The sequence below is a fragment of the Sarcophilus harrisii genome, chromosome 2 (genome assembly GCF_902635505.1).
Source record: "Sarcophilus harrisii chromosome 2, mSarHar1.11, whole genome shotgun sequence".
Lineage (NCBI taxonomy): Eukaryota > Metazoa > Chordata > Mammalia > Dasyuromorphia > Dasyuridae > Sarcophilus > Sarcophilus harrisii.
This window is the reverse complement of record NC_045427.1, coordinates 232,038,378-232,059,502: the sequence shown is the minus strand read 5'-3', so window position 1 is coordinate 232,059,502 and position 21,125 is coordinate 232,038,378. Positions and strand designations below refer to the sequence as shown.

Below are 21,125 nucleotides of genomic sequence, written 5' to 3'. Positions count from 1 at the left end.
AAGAGTTCTTTTTGAACAGCTTTATTCCTGTCTGATGAGACTGGGCCTGTCACGTCCTGCTCTTCCCTACCCACCTCCTACCCCAACCATCCACTTTCCTGGTGAAATCTATTGAGTTCTTGTGTTTGATTTCTGAGAAACCAATACTGTGAGTATACAGGAAGGAAAAAATCTAATGTGATTGTTATCTTGTACTTGAGCAAATCTAAAAAGAAATGAGGCAATGATTCTGTAGATCTGTTGGTATTGAAAATGATCTTGTACCACTTCCCTCATTTTTGCCCTGACCACTGAGAATATGGATCACAATGGATGTCTCCATTCATATCTCATCCTTTATGGAGTTTTTGCACAGGTTTTTCCATTAATGTTCCCAAGAAGGCCTATCCAATATGCTGTATATTTTATAGACGCTAAGTAGACCGCCCATTTTATCTTTACAATAAAAAAATTAAGAACAGTGGACTAAAACACACTGTAGTATTTCACTTAGCTTTTAGAGGATCCCAAGTGGAAATTATCATTTTTATTATTACATATTTTGCAGTACTATTTTACTTTGCCCCTAGTTCTAATACAGGTCAAACCACTGCTCTTGGGGAAGGCTCTAGGAGCTTTCTGGATATTCTGGAATGTCTTGTCAGAATGTGGAATAGTCCCAGACATATGAATTATTATTATTAATTGCTAGCATTTGTGTAAAGCTTTAAGTTTTGTAGAATGCTGTTCTCGTAGGATTTTAGCATCTTGAATGCAGGCATCATCATTATTTCCATTTCACAAATAGGGAAACTAAGACTGAGAGAATTTAGGGACTTGCCTAGAGAGTTACATAGTTAAATGTCTAAAGCAGGTTTTGAAATTAGGTCTTGCTGACTCTTGAGTCCAAAGTTCTTACAGTGATGCTTAATTGGGAAGCAATTGTGACGTGGTCTTTAGTATTCTCAGGCCTTCATCTAAGTTTTGAGTATACAAAGTGTCATCTCCCACTTTCTTCCTCAGGTATCTTTCTCAGAAATTTTCACCTAAAACCTAAAGAACTACAGGGAAGACTCTATATTCTTCATGAAGAAGCTGGTGGGCTTGCCTATGAACATATTACAACACTCAGAAGGTAAGCTTTATATGTTTAAATATCCTAGATGAATATTTCCTTTTCTTCCTGAAGTTGTTCGTTTTCTTTGATGAGGTCCTGTGTAACTAGGTGGGGTTGGTAGAGAGAGACTGAAATATTGATGGGATTTCTCCCTGAGGCAAACAGTGAAGGGCTCTGAGGAGGATGTCCTAACCCTCTCAGGAGGTCATGGGTAGCTTCACCTTGTGTCCAGCCATAAATCCAAGTGATGTCAAACCCCAGAGGTTAAATTTCCTCTATAAATCTGTCCCCGTCCATGCCATCTTTGATGACTCCTTTTGGGTTAAACCTATCACAGACTCTGCCTCCTTCCACTGTTACTTTTTAATACCCCTTTCCTTGCTAATTATATGCTCTCCCAACTCTATTTTATATTTACCACTCCTGGTGTCTATTGTATCTCTTCATTTTGCCTGTGACCTCTTCTCCTAAATAAATCTTCCTTTTGCCAAAGAGAATGGCCACTGTGAATTCTTCACATGACTGAACCCCAACATTTGCTGCCAAACTCCTTACACATCATTTGGAACTAGGAATTGCTACATCAGAAAGGGAGAAACCCCAAACTATTACTGGCTGAGAAGTAAAACTGTGGGGAATCTGAGGGCAGGAAGGAGCCAGCCCCTTCATCATGTATAGGAGGCATTCTGTACTTTGCCTTTTGGGTTGGGCGCTTCAAAATCCTTACAGGTCTCTGATCTTTTCCCATTCCAACCCCTATGCTAATACCTTTTATCTACATACTACATTTCTTGTGTTTAACTAATTTATATCTTAATATTTCTCCCCCTCTTTCTTCTCTTCCATTAGACTATAAGTTCCTTGAGGTCAGGATTTGTGATTTTTATTTTCTTTGTGTCCCCAGTGGTTAGTTGAGTGCCCCCTTTATTTTAATTAATAAACACTTCTTGACTTTACTGGACATGGGTGTGTTGGAGTCTAGTGAGAGGCAATTGTTAAATTTTCAGTGTTTAAAAATCTGCAAACACGACACATCCAGGCTTGATTGGATCTTTTGTTGATTGTTTAAACTTAACATGAAGAAAATGTTAACAATGTATATTAAACTTAATTGTGTCATGTCTCTTTTTTTGTCTTTCTCTGGAGAACCAGCTGTTAACATTTATTAACTCACCGCTGACTTCTGGGATCAGACAACTGGATTATGAGGAATGTAAATTGGTGTTTGTAGTCATAGCTGGGAGCCAGTGTAGATGAGTGCACAGAATTTCTAAACCAGAGCCTAAGAATTAGGTTTGGCAGGGAAAGCATTCCCTTCCATTGCCGAGTGCCTTTAAACTTATTTCCTTCTACAGAGCTTATCCTTAGCCACTTAGGCACTCTGCACACATGATATTTGTTTCCCACTTGCTGCATTACTAGAGGGCTAATTAAGGGACAGCTATTGGAACTCTAGCAGTATTTGTATTTAGGAAGGATAGCACAAAATGCAACTATAAGAAGTAATAGAAATGCGCCCCCAGTTCAATGGAGAAAAAGCAGAAATCCTTGGCTATCCCTAAACTACTGCTGAAGGAGGAAAAGCAGTATGAAAGATTTAAAACAAAACAAAACAAATTATTTGTGCTAACTTGAGGCCTAAAATCAATGATTTCTCTGCTGGTGAATGACTGAAAGTGCTTTCCTCACCCTTCCAAATCTTTGTACCTTAGAACCAAGCTCCACTAATTCTGCTCCTATTTCTGCTCTAACAGAAAATACCAAGTAGAGTAAAATTGAAGACCTGAGCTCAGTGGTTTGATTTCAGGGATCTGCAGGACCTATATTTAACCTGCTCATCATATGGCTACTTGTTAGCTAGGACTTTCTAGGCAAGTTCAGTAAAACTAGTAATTTGAACCCTAATAAGCTGAAATTGATGAGAGCATAGACAAGGACCGGGATTGATGTTTGAATTACCTATTAACATGAGGTTTACAAAGCATATTGATAATGTTAATAAGATTTAAACCTTTAATAAACAAAAAAATAGAAGCAGGGGTTTCTATAGGTATTGAAAACAAAAACTTAATATGCTAATTATAAGTCATTTTTATCTATTTGTTAATCAAATATACTGTTACTTTGGAATATGCTAGGGAGACAGTGGCTTGTTTAGGTTCCATTACTGAAATCCCAAGATGTTAACTGAAGCTTTCTTGAGCTGAAGGAAAAAAGGGGAGAGGTTTTAGCTCTGATGTCCTAGGACAGACAATGAGAAAAGAATGGGAGCAGAGCTATAATTTGACTAAGCAGATTTCAGCTAACTGATGTCACTGGTCTTGGAAATGAAACAAAGGACCAGAAAGTAGTTTTCACTTGCAATACTGCTGAGATCAGTAACTAGAATAACTAAGAATAGGATTGAATGCTAGTGATCTGATGTCTAAAAAGGTAGCTTAAATCCAGGAGTATTACTAACTTTAGAGAAATTAGCAAGAGTTGAAATCCAGAATTAAGAATATACAGTTGGGTACAGATAGACAACAGCATGGTGTTGAACTAGGTAAAAAAAATTTCAGTTTACCCAGTTTGCCATCTTATAGCATTGAGTTTAAGTTCTGATGCATATAACTGGGTTTCATCCTTCAGGTTCCATTGAATTCCTGGAGAGTTTCCTTTTTTCCTAAATTCATTTACTTCCATAGGACTGACATATCGGGAGGTCTTCTGAATCCACTCCATACAAGCCACAGTTGCTATCTACCACATCTAGTAAACTGCACAGTTGAGACTGTGCTTTTTCACCTCGGCCCTCACCACTAGTGAAGTTTCACTGACTGAAAAATGAATATCGTTTGTGAAAGAGATGAGTGTAATACGGCATCACAACTAAGCTGTACCATGTATAAATGCAGCAATTTTTGTAGCTGCAAATTGGAGCAATAGCTAGTCACTAATAAGTGATTGGTATTTCTTAACCAAGTGTCTATATAGTCCAAGTAAGGCTGGAAGATCCACATGTTTGGCATGCAGATCGTGCCACTGGGGGCTCAGCAGCTTTCATGGATATGGAACTAATCCTGCTCAAAGCTGTGTGTACTTTAAATTTTCATTTGGGAATTTCCTTCCTGGGTAGATTTTTTCCTTGATGATTCTTGCATTCTGAGACACCTGAAGATTAGATTACCTTTATTATGCCAAGAATCAAATAAGGTTGCAGTGTTCTATTTTGCTTAAGTATGAAGATTATGTTCAGAAGATGACAATCCCCTTTCTTAAAAGCAAAAAACAAAACAACAACAACAAAAAACCCAAAGAGTTTAGGTTTCCAGCTGTGAGTTGGCCCAGAATTCCCTAACATTGTTTTGCAGTTGTTTCAAAATGCTGACGACATGGTGAAGCTCCACCAGCATTTTGACTGTAGAGTGTTAATGTAGTTCATTGTATTTGATTATTAATTGTAAGTGACCCAGTAGAAGTTGTGCCTGTAAAGGGCTGTTGCCTGTCTTTTATCCACATTGTGGTAGACACCTTTTCAGGATTCACTTTTGCAATAGCAGCAGCCAAAGACACAGCATGAGTGGTCACTGAATTCCTTATCCAAGCATTTGCAATTATGGGTGTGCCACAAGAAATAAAAATGGACCTCCATCTACTTCTAAACATTTTGCACACTTTTGTGCACAGTATCAGATTTTACACACTACTGGCATATCCTTTAATCTTCAAGGACAGGCAATTGTAGAGGAGAATCAGAGACATCAAGACACTCCTCCAAAAACAAAAGAAAGGGGGAGCCATAGGTAACCCTAGAGAACTTCTAAATATTGCTCTTTATACTATTAACTTTTTGATTTTTGACAAAGATGCACTGGCTCTGGCAGACAGGTTTTATAACCCACTGGAAGGGCAGTGTCCGGTACGAGCAACTCCACTATCTTTAGATAATCGCCAGGTGATGTAGAGAGACCCAGAAAGTGGTGAATGGAAGGGACCAGATAGGCTAACTGCTTGGGGGAGAAGGTTTGCTTGTATCTCTCTACAGATGAAGAAGGAATCAGATGGGTGCCAACAAGCTGTATTTGCCTTGTCTATTGGTGAGAGACAGAGCAGACCCTTGAAACGAAGAAGACCCAAGAAACATCAGATGGTTTCATCGCTGACTGTGCCCACCACTGAAAGAGTGTGGCAGTTATAGCGTTTGACTCATGGACATCAAAAATTGTTGGACTTCAAAACCCTCAGGAATCATTGGATTCTCTGAGGCATGAAAAGACTGTTGCAGGACTTCAAAATCTGCAGGAATCACTGGATTCCCTAACACATAAAAAGACTGGTGCAGGACTTCAAAAACTTGCGGGGATCATTGGATTCCCTGACACATAAAGTAATGGACAATAGATTGGTTCTAGACTATCTCTTGGCTGCTGAAGAAGGCATATGCGTGACTGTTGTTTACATACCTTCCTTCTAGGATTTTTGGAAATCTTTTACAATACCATGTTGATTTATTTTGTTTGTTATATCACTATTCACATGTACAATTCATGTTTGTTACACCACATCGAGCCTGCACTGACTGTGGGGAGAGTCACTATTAATAGCCTCTGTGTTATTGTTTTGTGTTTGTGTAATACCTCCCATGCTGATGGGTTTGTGTATACCTGTTTCTAGTAAGACTCTTCAGGCCAGAAACCCACTAACAATATCTGGCTTGACTCCCCACTTCCCTTTGGTGTTTTTCACCTCTTTTCCTAAGAAGTTTTGTGTGTGTGTGTGTGTGTGTGTGTGTGTGTGTGTGTGTGAGATAATCTCCTTTTTGGTGTTCTAACCTCCTTTCCTGAGAAGTCAGGGGGACGTGATCACCTCCTTTTTGGAGTTCTCAGCTCCCTGAGAAGTCGGGGAGGGGGGGAGACGACCTGTGTTCTAAAACAAAAGAAAGCAGGAGATGTAATGGGCTGAAACTCTTAAAAGGTGTGCTAGAATCAGACAACTGAGCACTTAAGGCTAATTACTTATTCAACAATGACTATTAGCATATGTTTGGAAAAATGGTACTTCTCACTGTTCGGGGCGGGCTCAATGTTTGGTGTATACAGATAATCGTAGGCAAGGATTAGAGGGTGGGGTGAGACAAAGGAGACTCACTTGGTGTCAGGATAAGGAGGAGAAATGAGGAGATTCTGGGCTTTGGAATCTAGAAGAGATATTTGGCTAAACTCCTGGCAGTTTGTCCATCTCCTTCACTCTTCCCTCCCCCCCCCCCTCCCCCCCCCAAAGACCAAGGACTTTTACTTATCCTGACTCTGGTTGATTCTGAGGCCTCCAGGGAGCTAGCTCGGACTTTACATGTGCCTTATCCAATATTTCCTCTTCTTATCGAGTCTACCCCAGATGAATCAGATTTAGAAAATTTTTAGGCTAGAGGCAGAGCTAATGCCCTGACAAAGTCAGGCTTCTTTTGGACACCCAAGGCTTTTTATATGACCAATAACCAGCCCATCACAAGGAAATGCCTTGGTTAAAAACCCAAGTCAAACTTCTATTTAATTGTGGGAAAATAGAGATCAGGGTAGTAATGAGGTGAGGGGCAGTTTTAGGGGAGAGCAGGCCAGGAGGGAACATAAACCCAGTGGAGTTGGCTCTTTAGTCAAGTATTCCCCAGTAATCAAGGTATTCTCTTCTGCACTTGGGTCCCTAATTGTTTTTGACTTGAATTTGTGTACTAACAGCTAATGAACTTGGGTGGCTGCTTATTATAGCTGTTGATTCTCCCTACAAACATTCCTTTTTTTTCCCCCCTCTTATCTGAATGCTGTATCCTCCTACAAAATATATGGTTTATTCTTTAAGTGGAATGGGCATTCTGTGAAACATTCCATTTTTTAATTATTGCTGAATCACTTGTCATATTCCTAATAAAAATGTACACCCATCATCATGAATGCTTAATCACATTAGATGCAAGTCAAATAAGCTGTTGCTAGAGAAAAAAAATGAGAGAATGTTAAATGTTGTATCTTGTTAAGGATTCAAAACACTACTCCTCACACAGGAATTAAAACTCCTTGCCTGGGCTATGGTAGAACTCAAAGTTCAGAGACTTCTGGGAAGTTCAGAAATGTTTGGCAGAGAAAATAATAACCCTTTCTTATTTCCCATTGGGGAATAAGTGTTTTAGTCACAGTGTCCATCTTCTCACAAAGACTGACACTAGAACCAATGGGCTTAGATTATAGCAAAAAGAATTGCAGTTAGACAAAAAAGAAATCCTTGATAGAAAAGACTACTAAATACTAAGTCAACTGTGAGACTTCCTTCACAGTCTTGGAGGTTTTTCAGAGTAGGAAATATAATCATTTTGATTTGAATTATTCAAGTATAGCCCTGCTTAAATGACCTTTGAAGCTGTTTTTTGTTTGTTTTATTTTTTTATTGGCTCTGTTATCTTCTTGTTTCCCCTAGAGATCCATGGGTTCCACTTAATGGAAATAAAATTTATATCATTGGACATTTTTTGTTGTTGGGAATCAAGGAGTAAATCCAAGAATGCATTTCTCAAAATAGTCTTAAATAGGAAAACATACAGGTACACTTTAAGGATTCATTTAGGAATGTATTGTGGCTCACTTGTGTGGCTGACACGTTTCTGATTCTATGGATTATAGAATTCTGGAACCCTTTTGGTGGTCATCAGGGACTGATTTGGTTCATTTGAACCTAATATCATCCTGGCAGTCTTATGGACATAGCCAGAAACTCCTCATTGTAATAGGCAGGAAAAGTTGCAAGGCCTGATCTATTGTAGCCTCAAGGTTACCATGGTTCCCTGGTTGAATATCAGGAAATGAAGGCTTTTGGGGGAATTTCTGAAAGGGTTTGGGTTGAGACACATATCAGTATTCATTTTTGTTGACCAGACAACACTAGGAGTGAAATTTTCCAGATTTAGATTATTAGATTTAGGGGATTTTTTTAGTGGTATTGGGAAAAGAAATCTGGTCACATTTCTGAAATTACCTGAATAACATATTCGTTCAAACTCATGGACTCATTGGGACTTTCCATAATTGTCCTGAAATCAAAGATTGTTTTGTTTTAGTCATTTGGGTAAAAGGAAAATAAAATCCTTAAGTCTTTATCACCTGCTGATCCTACTCTATTATACTATCATATTGCTGTATGATTAATCTTCCATTACATGTAAATTTTTCAATACTTTGCTCAAAAAAATCTTCACTATTTCTCTGCCCCCATTAAAACTGCTTTGTCTAGTCCTTGTCATCTCTTTAAGTCACTACTCTACTTTTTTAGCCTTATCTCCTATTATTCCTCCAAATACCATATGAAATAAAAAATATAAAATACTTAGGAAAACTTTTAAGTACTACATAAATATGACAAAGCAATAACATTACTATCACCACCATTATCATCACTACCACCATTATCATCACCACATCACCACCACCAACATACTTTAACCTTTGGGCAACCTGTACTACTCTGTCTTTCATATTTTCCTGTATTTTTTGCAAGTTATTGGCAAAAATTCAGTATTTTCCTGAATACTCTGGCCTTTGCTTGTGTTTATTCCTGTTGAACTGTGTTCTTTGTCTATTGAATTGTTATCCGTCGTTTAAAACCCCATCCAACTTGCCATCTTCTCTAAGAAGCCTTCCTCAATGCTGACCTTCTCTCAGGCTCTTTCTATTACTTTGCCTAGCACCAACTTAGTGAATTTATGTATTATTATATATTCTAGTTATATACAAATAAGTCATATCCCCCTTGTTGACTAGAACTTCTAAGAGCCCTGGGATTATAGCTCATTTTAGCTTTTAACTCTAACCTAACCTCACACCTAAGTGCCTAATAAGTATTTGTTGAATTCAATTGAATTAGGTGAATCACCAATAGTTAAAATTTATTGCAAAAAAACCCCAGAGTATTAAACAAGACCAGACAATGTAGAATTTTATTTTGTCATAAAAAGAAAATACTGTTTTCATTAGCTGGAGATGAGTTATAGATTTAGTTCTATTATTAGTTCTCATTAGATGATCTGGTGGGATCTCAGATTCCCAGGGGATGATTTGGTTTAGGAAAATAGTGGTAATGTTTAAAATAATTGACGTCACAATAGCAGCTCACCTTTCTCTAGCATAATGAGGTTTACAAAGTGCTTTTCACAAAACCAGGTGGAGATAGATAGTGCAAGCATTATTATCCCCTTTTCATGGTTGAAAAATTTAGGCTTAGGAAAAGAATGAATAATCCAGTGTCATCCTAGTTAGTATCAGAGACTGCTAGAATCAGTGGTCTTTCTACTTGACTCTACTGTCTACTCACTAGACATACAAGGCAGAATTGTGTAATGGAAAAATCAAGTTGGGAATCAGAAAACTTGAGTTCTAATCCCAGGTCAACTCCTTACTATGTGAAATTGGGTAAATCATTTTTCCTTTACTGGATCTCAATTTTCCCCCTATAAAATGAATGGAGTAGGTGGGGAAATAGATTAATGGTCTCCTTTCTAGTTTTGAGATTTCTTAAAGTAAAATGAACATTTTCTAAAAAAAGTTTTAACTGTTTCTGGATTTCTATGGAAATCAAGGTGGTAATTTCTCTGAGAATAGCATTGGAGAAGTTTTTTAGGCTGCCTAAGACCTTTTCTGACTTTAATTTGTCCTCAGATAAAGAGAAGACTGGGTCAGCCTGAAGAGTACAATCCACAATGGGGATGGATGTCTTTTTATTTTGGAAAGAAACACTGGTTGGGGTGAGAGGTCATTTCTACACAATAAAGGAGAGAGAATGAAAGATAGAGATATGGACAGAAAGGGACAGGTAAAGGAGAGGACGATAAAAGAGAGAGGGAGAGAGAGAGAAACAGAGAGACAAAGACAGACAGACAGGAGAGATATAGAGAGAGCTGAGACAGATAAAACATTTAACTTGCCCAATCTCACTGAATATCCTAGTAAAAATACATGTTTAAATTCAAATCAGCATCTTACTAATGTAGCTTCTCATGCAGACAGGAGTCAGATAAAGTAATAGTTTTTGGTTCACATTGCCAAGTCTCATACTGCTTTCCCAGCTGGAGCCAAAGTCTTTTCTTCAGTTTCTGGAAGAAAAAAACAAATACTACTTTGCTCACAATTGGTAAGACCATTTGTGTTTTTTTTTTTTTTAACACACAGATATGTTCCAACAATTAAAGACATTGAAAGGTACCATTCTTATCAGGGATCCTCTTCAGAACTACACCTTGTTGACCAGTTTATGTTAGAGGTAAGTTATGGTATTTCTGTAGTATGTGTTAATGGGCCCTCAAGCCGTAGGTCACCTGTGTTCTGTCATTCACTTTTCTTCAAAGGTTAGCCTTACCAGTGGAGTTGGAGTACCTAAGAATGAGAGCTTATCATCTCAAGGAAATTTCATGTACCAAGTTTATGAGGTGTTAAAAAGTCCCATCTTTAATTGAACTTTTTTTTTCCTTTTTCTTATTTTGGAGGCTGGGAGTAACTTCATTGTCAATTTCATCAAGGAAGGAATGATCAATTGATCCATTTGAACTTTTGTTGAGTAACAGTGCTGCCTGTGTGAGCTTTTTTTAATGAAAGAATATGATTTTGGGGGGCGGGGGGAAAGAAGGGAGAGTACAAAATGGAATGTTTAAGAGGGGCTGGTAGAAGTTAATGTGTGACTCATTCACTTGCAGTCAGTTCTGCATGGGAATATTCTGATATTTCTGAACTGGTAGTTACTCTCTAGAACAACTTAATGACATGACTCAGTATTTGCTTGGCTCAAGATATGAATTAAAACATAATTTGTTATGGCAGTCCATGGCTGACTGGACAGATGGATCACTAATCAGACGTTCAGACAAATGTAAAAGACATGTCACAAGCTTCAGATGTAGGCAATTAAAGGAGTAAAAACTGAAGACATAAATTAAAATAGAGAGAGAAATGGAAATGCTAAGTATCCTAGGCAGGTAGGTCTAGATAAGTAACTAGACAGAGTAGTCTTAGTGAGCAAGATTGTGACCTCTGTTCTTAAGTCAATGGATATTTCTTCTATGGACTGTTTTTATACTTTGGAGGCTTAAAGGTGTTGATTGGCCACAAAAAGATCAGAGATCTTCAGGTGAATCCTGCCCCTGAATGTGGCTGAAGCAGGGAATCCAGATATAATTACATGTTTTACCCTTGTGGTAGTAGAGTAGGGTGTATTATAATAATAGAAGTTAGCATTTATAGAAGTGCTTTACAATTTGCAAAGCTTTATAAATATTATCTTATTCCTTATAAGAACTTTGGGAGATAAGTGCTATTATTACCTTTTTACAAAAAGGACAACAGAGGCTGATAAAGCTGACTGGCTTGGGTTCACAGAGCTAATGTAATGCTGGAGAAATGAGGCAAGATAGAGATTAGAGAGTTTTTAATATTTATTTGAAAGAGAGAGATTTACTGGGACCAAATGGATCCATGGTTTGGTCCCAGGGCTGAATGAGACTATTGTCTCCAAGAAGCCAGAATCCAGCAGTCAATGTGAGTTCTCAATGACGTATTTATACATAGTAGCTAAACAAAGGCAGGGGGTTGGAATCCAAACTCTGGTGAGCGGGAATCTCCAGGTAGGCACCATCAATCCGGTTCTGACAGGTTGGGGGGTAGGACCATAAATTCTAACAAGTTGGGAGTTAAGAAAGTGTCTGGCTGGAGACAGAAAGTCTGGACTCCCCCTTTTTTAGTTCACACATTGACAATTTATAACCTCTGAGTTATACCAGTCTTAATGAACTGGAGGGGGAATTACAACTAAGGGGATTGAGGCAGAACAATTTAGGGAAATTGAGGCAGGACAATAAAAGAGAACTGTGGCACAACACTATTATTTAAGACTAAATTTAAACTCAGATCTTCCTGACTCCAAATTTAGTACTCTATCCACCATTCTACTCAGATGCCTAGTGTCATCAATACCAGAAACTTACAAGTCTTCCCTCTTAAGATATTCATGATAAGGAGAGAAATTGGCAACTTCATTTAGGTCTCAGGCTTATAAGATCATTAGTTATAGATGATCTAATCTCGCCCTCCCATTTCATAGATGTTTAAATACCCAAGGTAACAGCTACAAGTTGGAGTTAATGGGAAAAAGTGATTTTAAAAATTGTGTATTTTAAATGTCCAAAATGTTCTTAATTTGACTAGAAAGCATATGAGTACTTATTATTATTTGTGGGGAGGGGTTCTGAGGTAAGGGATAAACTTTGGGCAAAGCAGCACATATTTAAACAGATGTTGCTTAAGATTAAAAAATAAGGAACAAAGAAACAGTGTGGGGCAAGGAAAAGGGGAGCTTCTTAAGCCTTTATACTTTATCCTTTTTTTGGGGGGGGGTTGTCTGTGTCCAAGCTTGTCTTTATCTGGTATAAACGGGGCAAATCTGCTCAGAGCCTGCCACCAGTCATCTACATATGAGGCAATGAATATTGAAAATATTGGGGATGTTCAGTGTGAAGAAGAAAAGACTTGAGAACATTTGATGGCTATCTTCAAGTATTTTCAGAGCTTTCACGTGGAAGAGAAGGGAAAAGCATTTATTAAGCAATGTGCTTGGCACTGTGCTGAGATCTTTTACAAATACTCATTTGATCCCAGAGCAACAATGAGATAGATGCTATTGCTATTCCCAGTTTTCAGTTGAAGACACTGAGATCAAAGTTAAGTGATTTGCCCAGAGTCACCTAATTACAAAGAATCTGAGGCCCAATTTGAAATTGGGTCTTTGTGACTCCAGGTCCATTTTAGATGGAAGTTGCAGAGAATCAGATTTTGTCTTCATGTGAAGAAAAACTTTCTAACAATATGAGCTATCCAAAGGTCAAATTGGCTGCTTTTAAAAGGTAATCTATTTTCCATCACTAGTCACATTAAACAGAATTGTTGAGGTTGGAAAGGGGACCTCAAAAGTTTGGGCATGAACCTATTTTCTAGTCAAGGTTTGTAATGCCATTACAAAAGAAACTAGCAAAGTCTTGAAAGAGAAGAACCCTTTATCCAGCTTTCTATCATTGACATGTTAATTCTATGGCCCAGAGGAGTAGTCGGTTATCACTGACCAACAGATTATCTGACAGTCAGCAATGAATTGAGGAATGGTCTATTCAGAATCAGACAAACTGTTGTTCTTAGACTGGGAGTGTGGGAAGTAAATGTTGCACAGGATATTCTTAGGTATGGGTTGGACTACATGGTTTCTGAAGTTGGGTTTTTTTTTTTTTTTCCTGAGGTCATATGATTTCTTTGAATATTGCTAAGTTTCCCCAGTAGAGAAAATGAACATTGATTTTTGGAGATAGGCATTGTATTCCTTATGTTCCCCATTTGCTGTCCCCTTTTGTTGAAGAGTGAATAACCCTCTCTTTTTGTCCCAGAATAATTCACGATTTATTTAAAAGTAATCGGTGCTTGCTGCTGCATTTTTCTCTTTATTTTGCTGATTTCTTTTTAATCATCTTCTGAACAGATGTGTAAAATTCCTCATTTAGACCAAAGGTTGGAGCTCTTGCTTATGATAAGAGAACTTCCAGGGTATGTGAAAGATCTTCAGCCTGTAAGTAGAAGGGCTTTCTTTGGTTCCTTTGTAATTGAAATACATCAATTAGGTTCTATTAAAGCACCAGACAGAGCCTATTCAAATCCTAAACTTTGTAAAGGAAATTAGCCTCTTCCTTGGAAAAAAATTCCTCAACCTGAATATTACCAGTTCACACAATAATGATCCAGCCCTATCTTCCAGATGCCATTTTGTTGCATTATTCAGAAGCAATGTGAAAAAGGGTTTTGATCTCCAGTTTATAGCTTTTATAGCCAGGGGATTCCTAAGAAGTAGAAAACCAACTTAGAGAAGGGATGGATTTGAAATATTGTGCCCAGGCTATCCGCCACTAGGTTTTAAATACCCCAGAGCAAAGCCTTATGCTGATGTTGTTTGTCCTCAAGCACTTCAAGGAAATGCTTTCTGGCATGGTGACATACTCTCCCTACCAATCAGGAGATCTCTTACTGAGCCAAAGTTACCTTCCTGCCCGTTTTATAGGATGTCACTGTACCTCTCTTATGTTGTAGAAGCAGCATTATTCAGCATAATGAAATCTAGCTCTGTAGACAGAGAACCTGGATTTAAATCCCTGACACTGTAACCTTGGATAAACCCCTTCATTAAGCCCTCAGACCTGAAATTCCTCCTAAAACGAGGAATTTAGAGTAGATGGATCCTGAGGGGAAACAAAAAGGGGCGGGGGAAAGCATTTTAAAGGAACCTACTATGGACCAAATATTGTGTCAAGTTCTTTATAAGCCCAGCTCTTTTCCACAGCATCACCTCACTACCCATTCTTGCTCAGGATCTACAATCCTTTGTTACTGAAGTCAGTGCAGAATGATTGCACTTAAGGGACTGGCTGGGTCTAATTCAGTGGTCTTTACTTGAGGGAGAAAAAAGCCAGATTTCTTGCCTTAGATGCACATACCTTCCTCTGCTACTTCTCAGTGATGATGTCCTCAGTTACTAGGTGGGTTTTGCAGAGACCCTGAAGTACTGATAAAATTATTCTCCAAGACAAGCAAGCAAGGGCACTGATGGGGATTAGTTCAACCTTATAGTTCATTGACTGTGGAGATTGTGGGTAGTCCCACCTTGTGGTGGCTAGTCAGAAATCCAAGTTATGTCAAACCCTTGAGATTTAATTTCCCCTAAAAATCTGTCCATGGCTCACACCATTTTTGCTGAACCCCTTTTGGGTCAAGCCACCACAGGACTCTTGTGGTATCTTTCTCCTCCCCCTTCCCCTATGGCTCATTATGCTTTTCTCCTTCTCATAACTAACTCTTTGGTTTTAGCCTGACAGTCAATGGAGTATTCCCACCTCATGTATTCCTTTAATGAATTCTTCCAAACTCCTTGGTAACCCTGTTGCTCTCCTAAATCTATTTCATATGTACTCTTACTCTAGTATCTATTGTATCTCTTCATTTTTTTTTTTTTTTGTCTGTAACCTCTTCTCCTAAATAAACTTACTTTTTGCCACAGAGAATGGCCATTGTGAATTCTTCACATGACCAAATCCCAACATTTGGTGCCCGAACATCAATCTCATTATTTGGTACTGTACCCCAAATACATCATCAGTAAGTCTGTTCTTCAGATCATGGAAGCCCACATATTAATGTAAGAAGGAAGCTAAGCAATGATTAATTATGCAGGTGTGCTAATGAAATTAGATCTTATTTATTGTTCCTTATATCTTTTCTCTAGAAAAGAGGCATATTAAGTTCCAAAGACAAGATTATTTTCACTATTTTCACTATCTGCAGTCTTTTCAAACAACCCCCTGAGAATTTAGTAAGAGACTACCAATGTTTTAAAATCTGCTTTGTTGACTTCAGCTGGGGGAAATTTCTTTTTGACTAAAAGATTTCACTTTATTCACAGCTTATGGTAGAACTTAACCAAATTTCTTTGTTCCAGCTATTAAACCAGAAAATCCGAGCCTGCCAACAGTTGAAAGCCAGCCAGATGTTTGTGGCTGTATTAGAATATCTCTTAGCCATCGGTAACTACTTAAATGAGAAGGCTGGGAAAGAGAAAGCCAGAGGATTTCGATTATCTTCTCTTTCTAAAGTAAGTTAAGATTTCACCCTTTGTGACAGGAAATTGATGTAGATCTCCTAGAATCCATTATTATTTTAAAGAGCTTTCTGCTCTTATCTTTTTTTGCTGCTGGCATCCAATAGTAAAAACTTGCCTCTGTGATAGAAAGGGGCTAATATTTACCTATTTAGAATAAGCTAGTCAAAAAGGATCTTGCAGAATCATTCAAGAACCCTCCCAGCTCTGTAGGTTAATTGACATCATTTTAAAATCATTAACTGATTTAAAATCAGTATTAAATGAACTATCTACTAGGGGATCAGTGATATGCTAGGTGCTATAGCTCAAAGCTTCTTAAATTGTAGGGGTCGGTGCACAAAATTATGATTTATTATTAGTAGATGTTTGATTTATAAACCTGTTTTCTATATCTATATATCTGGGATTGCATAAATATTTCTCAGACAAAAAGGGGTTGGGAGTGGAAAAAATTTAAGAAGCCCCACATAATTAACATTTATATAGTGCTTTAAGATTTGTAAAGCATTGTATATATTTTATCCCACTGAATCCTCATAACAATCCTGAGAGTAGATGCTATTATTATCCCTATATTACACTTACCTGTTCAGAGGCTTGATCTGATGTTGATTCTGAGGGAAAGCAGGAAGAGAAGAGCTCAGGCTGTCTGCTCTCTGTCATCTTGGCTCTGCTCCCCTATTATCCCTATATTACAGAAGATATAATTGAGGTTTGGAGAGATCAAGGGACTTGCCTGGAGTCGCATAGCTGAAGTGAAAATAAAGACACCAGAAGTGATAATATGAGGTAGAAATATGAAATAGATTTGGGAGAGTATAGTGGTTAGTGACACAGAACAATTATGACATAGATATCCATCACAGTTTACAAAAATTTGCCATTCATTTATGTGATATAGCTTGAAAACTTAATCAATCATGATTAAACAAGACAAATCAGGTGATTAAGCAACTTGCTTTTGAGGAGAAATGACTTAAAGTTTGGGGGGTGGGGGCAGGATCTAGGGTGTTAGGGGAGAAACCAGGAAGGAGTTTGGTTGACTAAACATATCAAGACTGTCTCAGAGGTTGGACATAGGATGGATGGATGAACAATGCATTCTGGCTTCACGTCATTCTATGCAAAAAAGAGAACTGATCTGATTTTGATTAGTAATAGTAACAGAAGGCTCATTTTAGCAATTCCTGAGAATAAACTGGTTTAGTTCTTAAGGTGGTTTAGAGTTCCCATCACAACTAGTATACTGGGTAGGATTTGAAATCAGGTCTTCCTGAATGCAAGTATACATACTGTACCACCAGCTGCATTCTATAGGAAATATAATGAACAGTGAGAAGCAGTTCCTGCCTACAAAGAGATTATTCTCTGCAAAGTCTCTTTCCTGCTGGTTATTTTCTCCAGGTCACTGTGCTGCCCTCCCATCCCTAACATGCTGGGTTAATCTGAGGAGTACTACCCTAACCCTGGCTCTGCAGTGAGTTGGATCATCACAGTCTGTTTTAACTCGCCTTCTTCACCTTTTGTAATGAGTCTAGTCCTCCCCATTGCCTCATGTCCCTGTGGGAGTTTGTGTGCCCTGCTGGAGCCTTGAGGTTTAGATCACGGTCTTTGGTCAGAATTATCTTGGCTATAGCCTTGAGAGAGATTTTCCATCTTCACTTTTAAGGCAGGCAAGATAGACAACTGTTTTCACTTATTTGTTAGTAGAGCAAACTAAGATAAGTCACTGTATTTATTGGCTTTATAGAAACTCAGGGCCTGGGAAATAAAAGGGTAGAAATTAATGAAAGCTTTTTTAATATCAAGCAATCACCTAGTCCAACTATGTGCAAGGTCACTTCTGCATGTATGTATGTATGCATACACACATAAAACTAATTATATTTAGGCCTTGGGATTGTCTTTCAAATATGTAATTTATTTGGTTCATAACCAGTTCCTTAACTCACTTACCTTGTAAATTGTACCTCAGTTGTGTTGCCATCCCATCTTTTGAAAGGTAGCCTCTTTACCTGTCTCATCAGGATTTACTGGCAGAAAATGTTACCACTAAGCAGGGTTTTCCTCCTCATCTCAACAGTAATGGAATGTGATCTCCTGATCCCAGTCTAAGCACTGAATACAAATTCTTTAAGCTACCTTGAACCTTTAAGAATATTATCAAATTATACCTGGTCTGTAAATAGGAGATGCCGGAACTTTTTTCCCCTTACTGCTTTCTACAGACTTTAATATATGAGTGAGTGATTTATAACACTGGTGACAATTGGGTGACACAGCTTGAAGTTTTTTTTTATATAACGGCTGTAATACCCTATCTATCATAATGAAAAATGTCTATGAAATCATTTTCTGCCAAAGAATATCTTTCCAGATTCTATTAAGAACTTGCTATCTGCATGAATACCACACGATGCTGAAATGTACCAATTTTAAATGGGCAGGGGAGAAGGATGCCCTGTAGCATTCTCTTTTGGTGTGAGTAAAATTCCAATCTGTTGTGACCCATTAAGAGGTTGTCCTTGCTTTGGAAAACTTCAAAGAGAGAATGAAAGCTGGAAGATGTTAGGAAGGTGGATTCTGTTGTAAAAATTAATTTTATCACGAACACATAAAGCCCAGTCTTTGTGAGGGATCGATGGCTGTTGTGTTGTCAGTCATCATCAGATGAATCCAGCAACTATCAAGTTCCTGCTAGTTCCAATTTAAAAAAATCATGTAGTTTTTCATTATGGTGCTTGATGTAGTTGTCTCTGCTTCGAGGCAAGGAGAAGAAGTTCACCTTGGTCCATGCCCTTGTGGAGCAGATCCTCTTATATCAGCCCCATTTGGCCAAGTTTCCTCAGGAACTAATGGAATTTGAAGATGCTCCTGGAGGTAAGAGGATCAGAAACTCCCATCCTACTCAAAAAAGGGCTTGAAAAAGTATGCACCTTCATAATGCCTGTTTCCATTTTTTCCAGCTTCTATCAAAGGCCTCATTGCTGAAGTGGATGGTATGTAAATACACCTTCTAAAATCATGTGTGCCTTTTTGTACTCTGGGCTCTCATTTGGACCTTTCTTTTTCTTTCAGTCTGGAGTTTTGAGGAGAATGAAAGTTTTGAAGCACAGTTTTTTTTTAGGGTGTTGTTATGACAATGTTTAACTTGCCATGTGGCAGGGAGGAATTTAGAAATATGTTTTTAAAAGGATGCTTATCATTTAGAAATAAATAATTGGGAATATACTATAGATGGCATCAGCACTGTGGTCTCTTTCTTCTAGTGTTCCAACTTTCAGTTTAGATAAGATTGAAGCACTTGGCTTCCTGTGGCTCTAAAATCTCTTTTCAGCCTCTCCATCAATTTTTTCATCTGCAAAATAGGTATAATTATATCTTCTCTATAAAGACCAAAGGAAATACTATATTTAAAGATGGTTTGAAGAGCATTAAGTGTGCTAATTCAAAGAATACCCATATACCCCCCTTTCCCTTAATCAATTAGCCCTTTGCAGTGAATAGAATGATGAACCTAGAGATAGGAAGACCTGAGTTTAAAACTAACCTCAGATACTTACCGGGTGGGTGAGCCTGGACCAAGTTACTTTTAGCCTCAGTTTTCTCAGTTATTATGGGGATAATAAAACTATTTTCTTCACAGGGTTATTGTGAGAATCAAATAAAATAATATTTATAAAGCCCTTAGCATAGTATCTGGCACATAATAGGTATTGTATAAATGCTTTTTTCCCCATTCATTCATCCATTCATCCATCTATCCAACCTTTTATTTATTCACTCACTGGGCAGGAGAAAGGGAGAGCACTTGTCCAAGTATTTTATTTAGTTTTGTCTTGAAATTGAGTTTCCCTATTTTACCCAGGTTAAAGTGCAGTGGCCATTCATGGACCTGGTTCGCTGGTGATCAGCAAAGAATCTTTGATCTAGTCCTTTTCTGATTCTTCTTGTTTGCCCTTCTTTAAGTACTTGGTGTTCCCCTTGCTTCGGGAAGCTCACCATATGGGTGCTGGATTAAATTGGATACCTAATTGGCTTTAGTTTTACTGATATGGGTGATTTAGGCACCAAAAGTTGGGGTTCAGTCACATGAAGAATTCACATTGGCCATTCTCTTTGGCAAAAGGTAAATTTGGGGAAGAGATTACAGACAAATGAAAGGATAAGATAGATACTGGGAATGGTAAATATGAAACAGACTGAGAGAGCATATAAAAGACAAGTTCCTCAGAGAAACTCACAATTACCCAATGGAAAGGGAGCAGCCCATGAGGTTGGGGCCTACCCTTATCTGGCAGGCTAAATCCTGAAAGGGACTTAGCGCCCTAAAAGAGTTAGCAGTAAGGAGAAGTGAGATTGAGAACTCTACTCATAGTAGAGTTAGGAGAGACAGATACCATGTGGTATGGGAGAAAGGGAAGGAGAAAGACACCATGAGGCAGAATGTTGTGGTAGATTGATTCAAAGGAAGGCAGCAGCCAAGGAATGGCCCATAAGTAGATTTTGTAGGGAAAATTTAACCTCAGGGACATGACTAGGATTTTTGACAGGATATGGCAAGATGAGACTGCTTGAGTCCCCTATTAGATGGTGAATCTCAGGGGTTTGACGTAACTTGGATTTCAGACTGGACAACCTCCCCAGAGTATGGAATCACGAAGCTAAAATGATTTCTATCAGTGCCTTCTCCCTGCCTCCCTCAGGGATCAATTCTTTCTCTCTGCCCAACACAGCATTCAGGACCTCATCATTCCCCAAGCTCAGAACTCCCCAACTCAGTCTATCAGCTTCAGCCCAGCCCAGCATCAGGTTTTAAAGGTATGTTTCAGTGCACCTAGCTCTAGGTGTTTTTCTGCATTAATATCTGTGATAGTTCCCCTTGGCAAGAATAGAATCATGACATGAGAGGTAGTGCAGAAAGTATGGCTGAAGCAGAGCAACCAAATGATAAAATATTTTGCAGGAAGTATTGATATCTTAATCTAGATTGCTGGTGGTTGCTCTTGAGAAAGAGATAGAGACTAGCTGAGAGAATTCTGGTCCTGAATCCTACAACTAAGTGACTAGACATCAAACTTTTGGAGACTACGAGTGGTAAAGCAACTTGGAGAGGTTAGTTTATTCAGACATTTGGGACATTTATTGACTCTTGGTGAGAGAATTGTTAGGCAGATCTGAATCTAAATTCCTGGTTTATATCTTGGATTTTTTGGGTTTGGGGAATGCCTCTAGATTCATTAAGGGCAATTTGTGTGGGGGAGAAATTGCAGACATCTGCCTTTGTGGTGAGTATCCTAACACCTTTTGTTATATCCCTTTTACTTCTATG

General features: G+C 38.3%; 1 protein-coding gene across 1 annotated transcript in view; it reads left to right on the top strand.

The window, feature by feature from the left end:
* The window catches only part of LOC111718583, a 97,732-nt gene that overhangs the window by 66,986 nt on the left and 9,621 nt on the right, over positions 1–21,125 (top strand). Inside the window, exons 9-14 of the mRNA XM_023494503.2 lie at positions 1,003–1,114; positions 10,285–10,375; positions 13,628–13,714; positions 15,632–15,784; positions 18,544–18,673; positions 18,760–18,792. Coding sequence (XP_023350271.1) covers positions 1,003–1,114; positions 10,285–10,375; positions 13,628–13,714; positions 15,632–15,784; positions 18,544–18,673; positions 18,760–18,792 — 606 coding nt within the window. The remainder of the gene's footprint in view (positions 1–1,002; positions 1,115–10,284; positions 10,376–13,627; positions 13,715–15,631; positions 15,785–18,543; positions 18,674–18,759; positions 18,793–21,125) is intronic.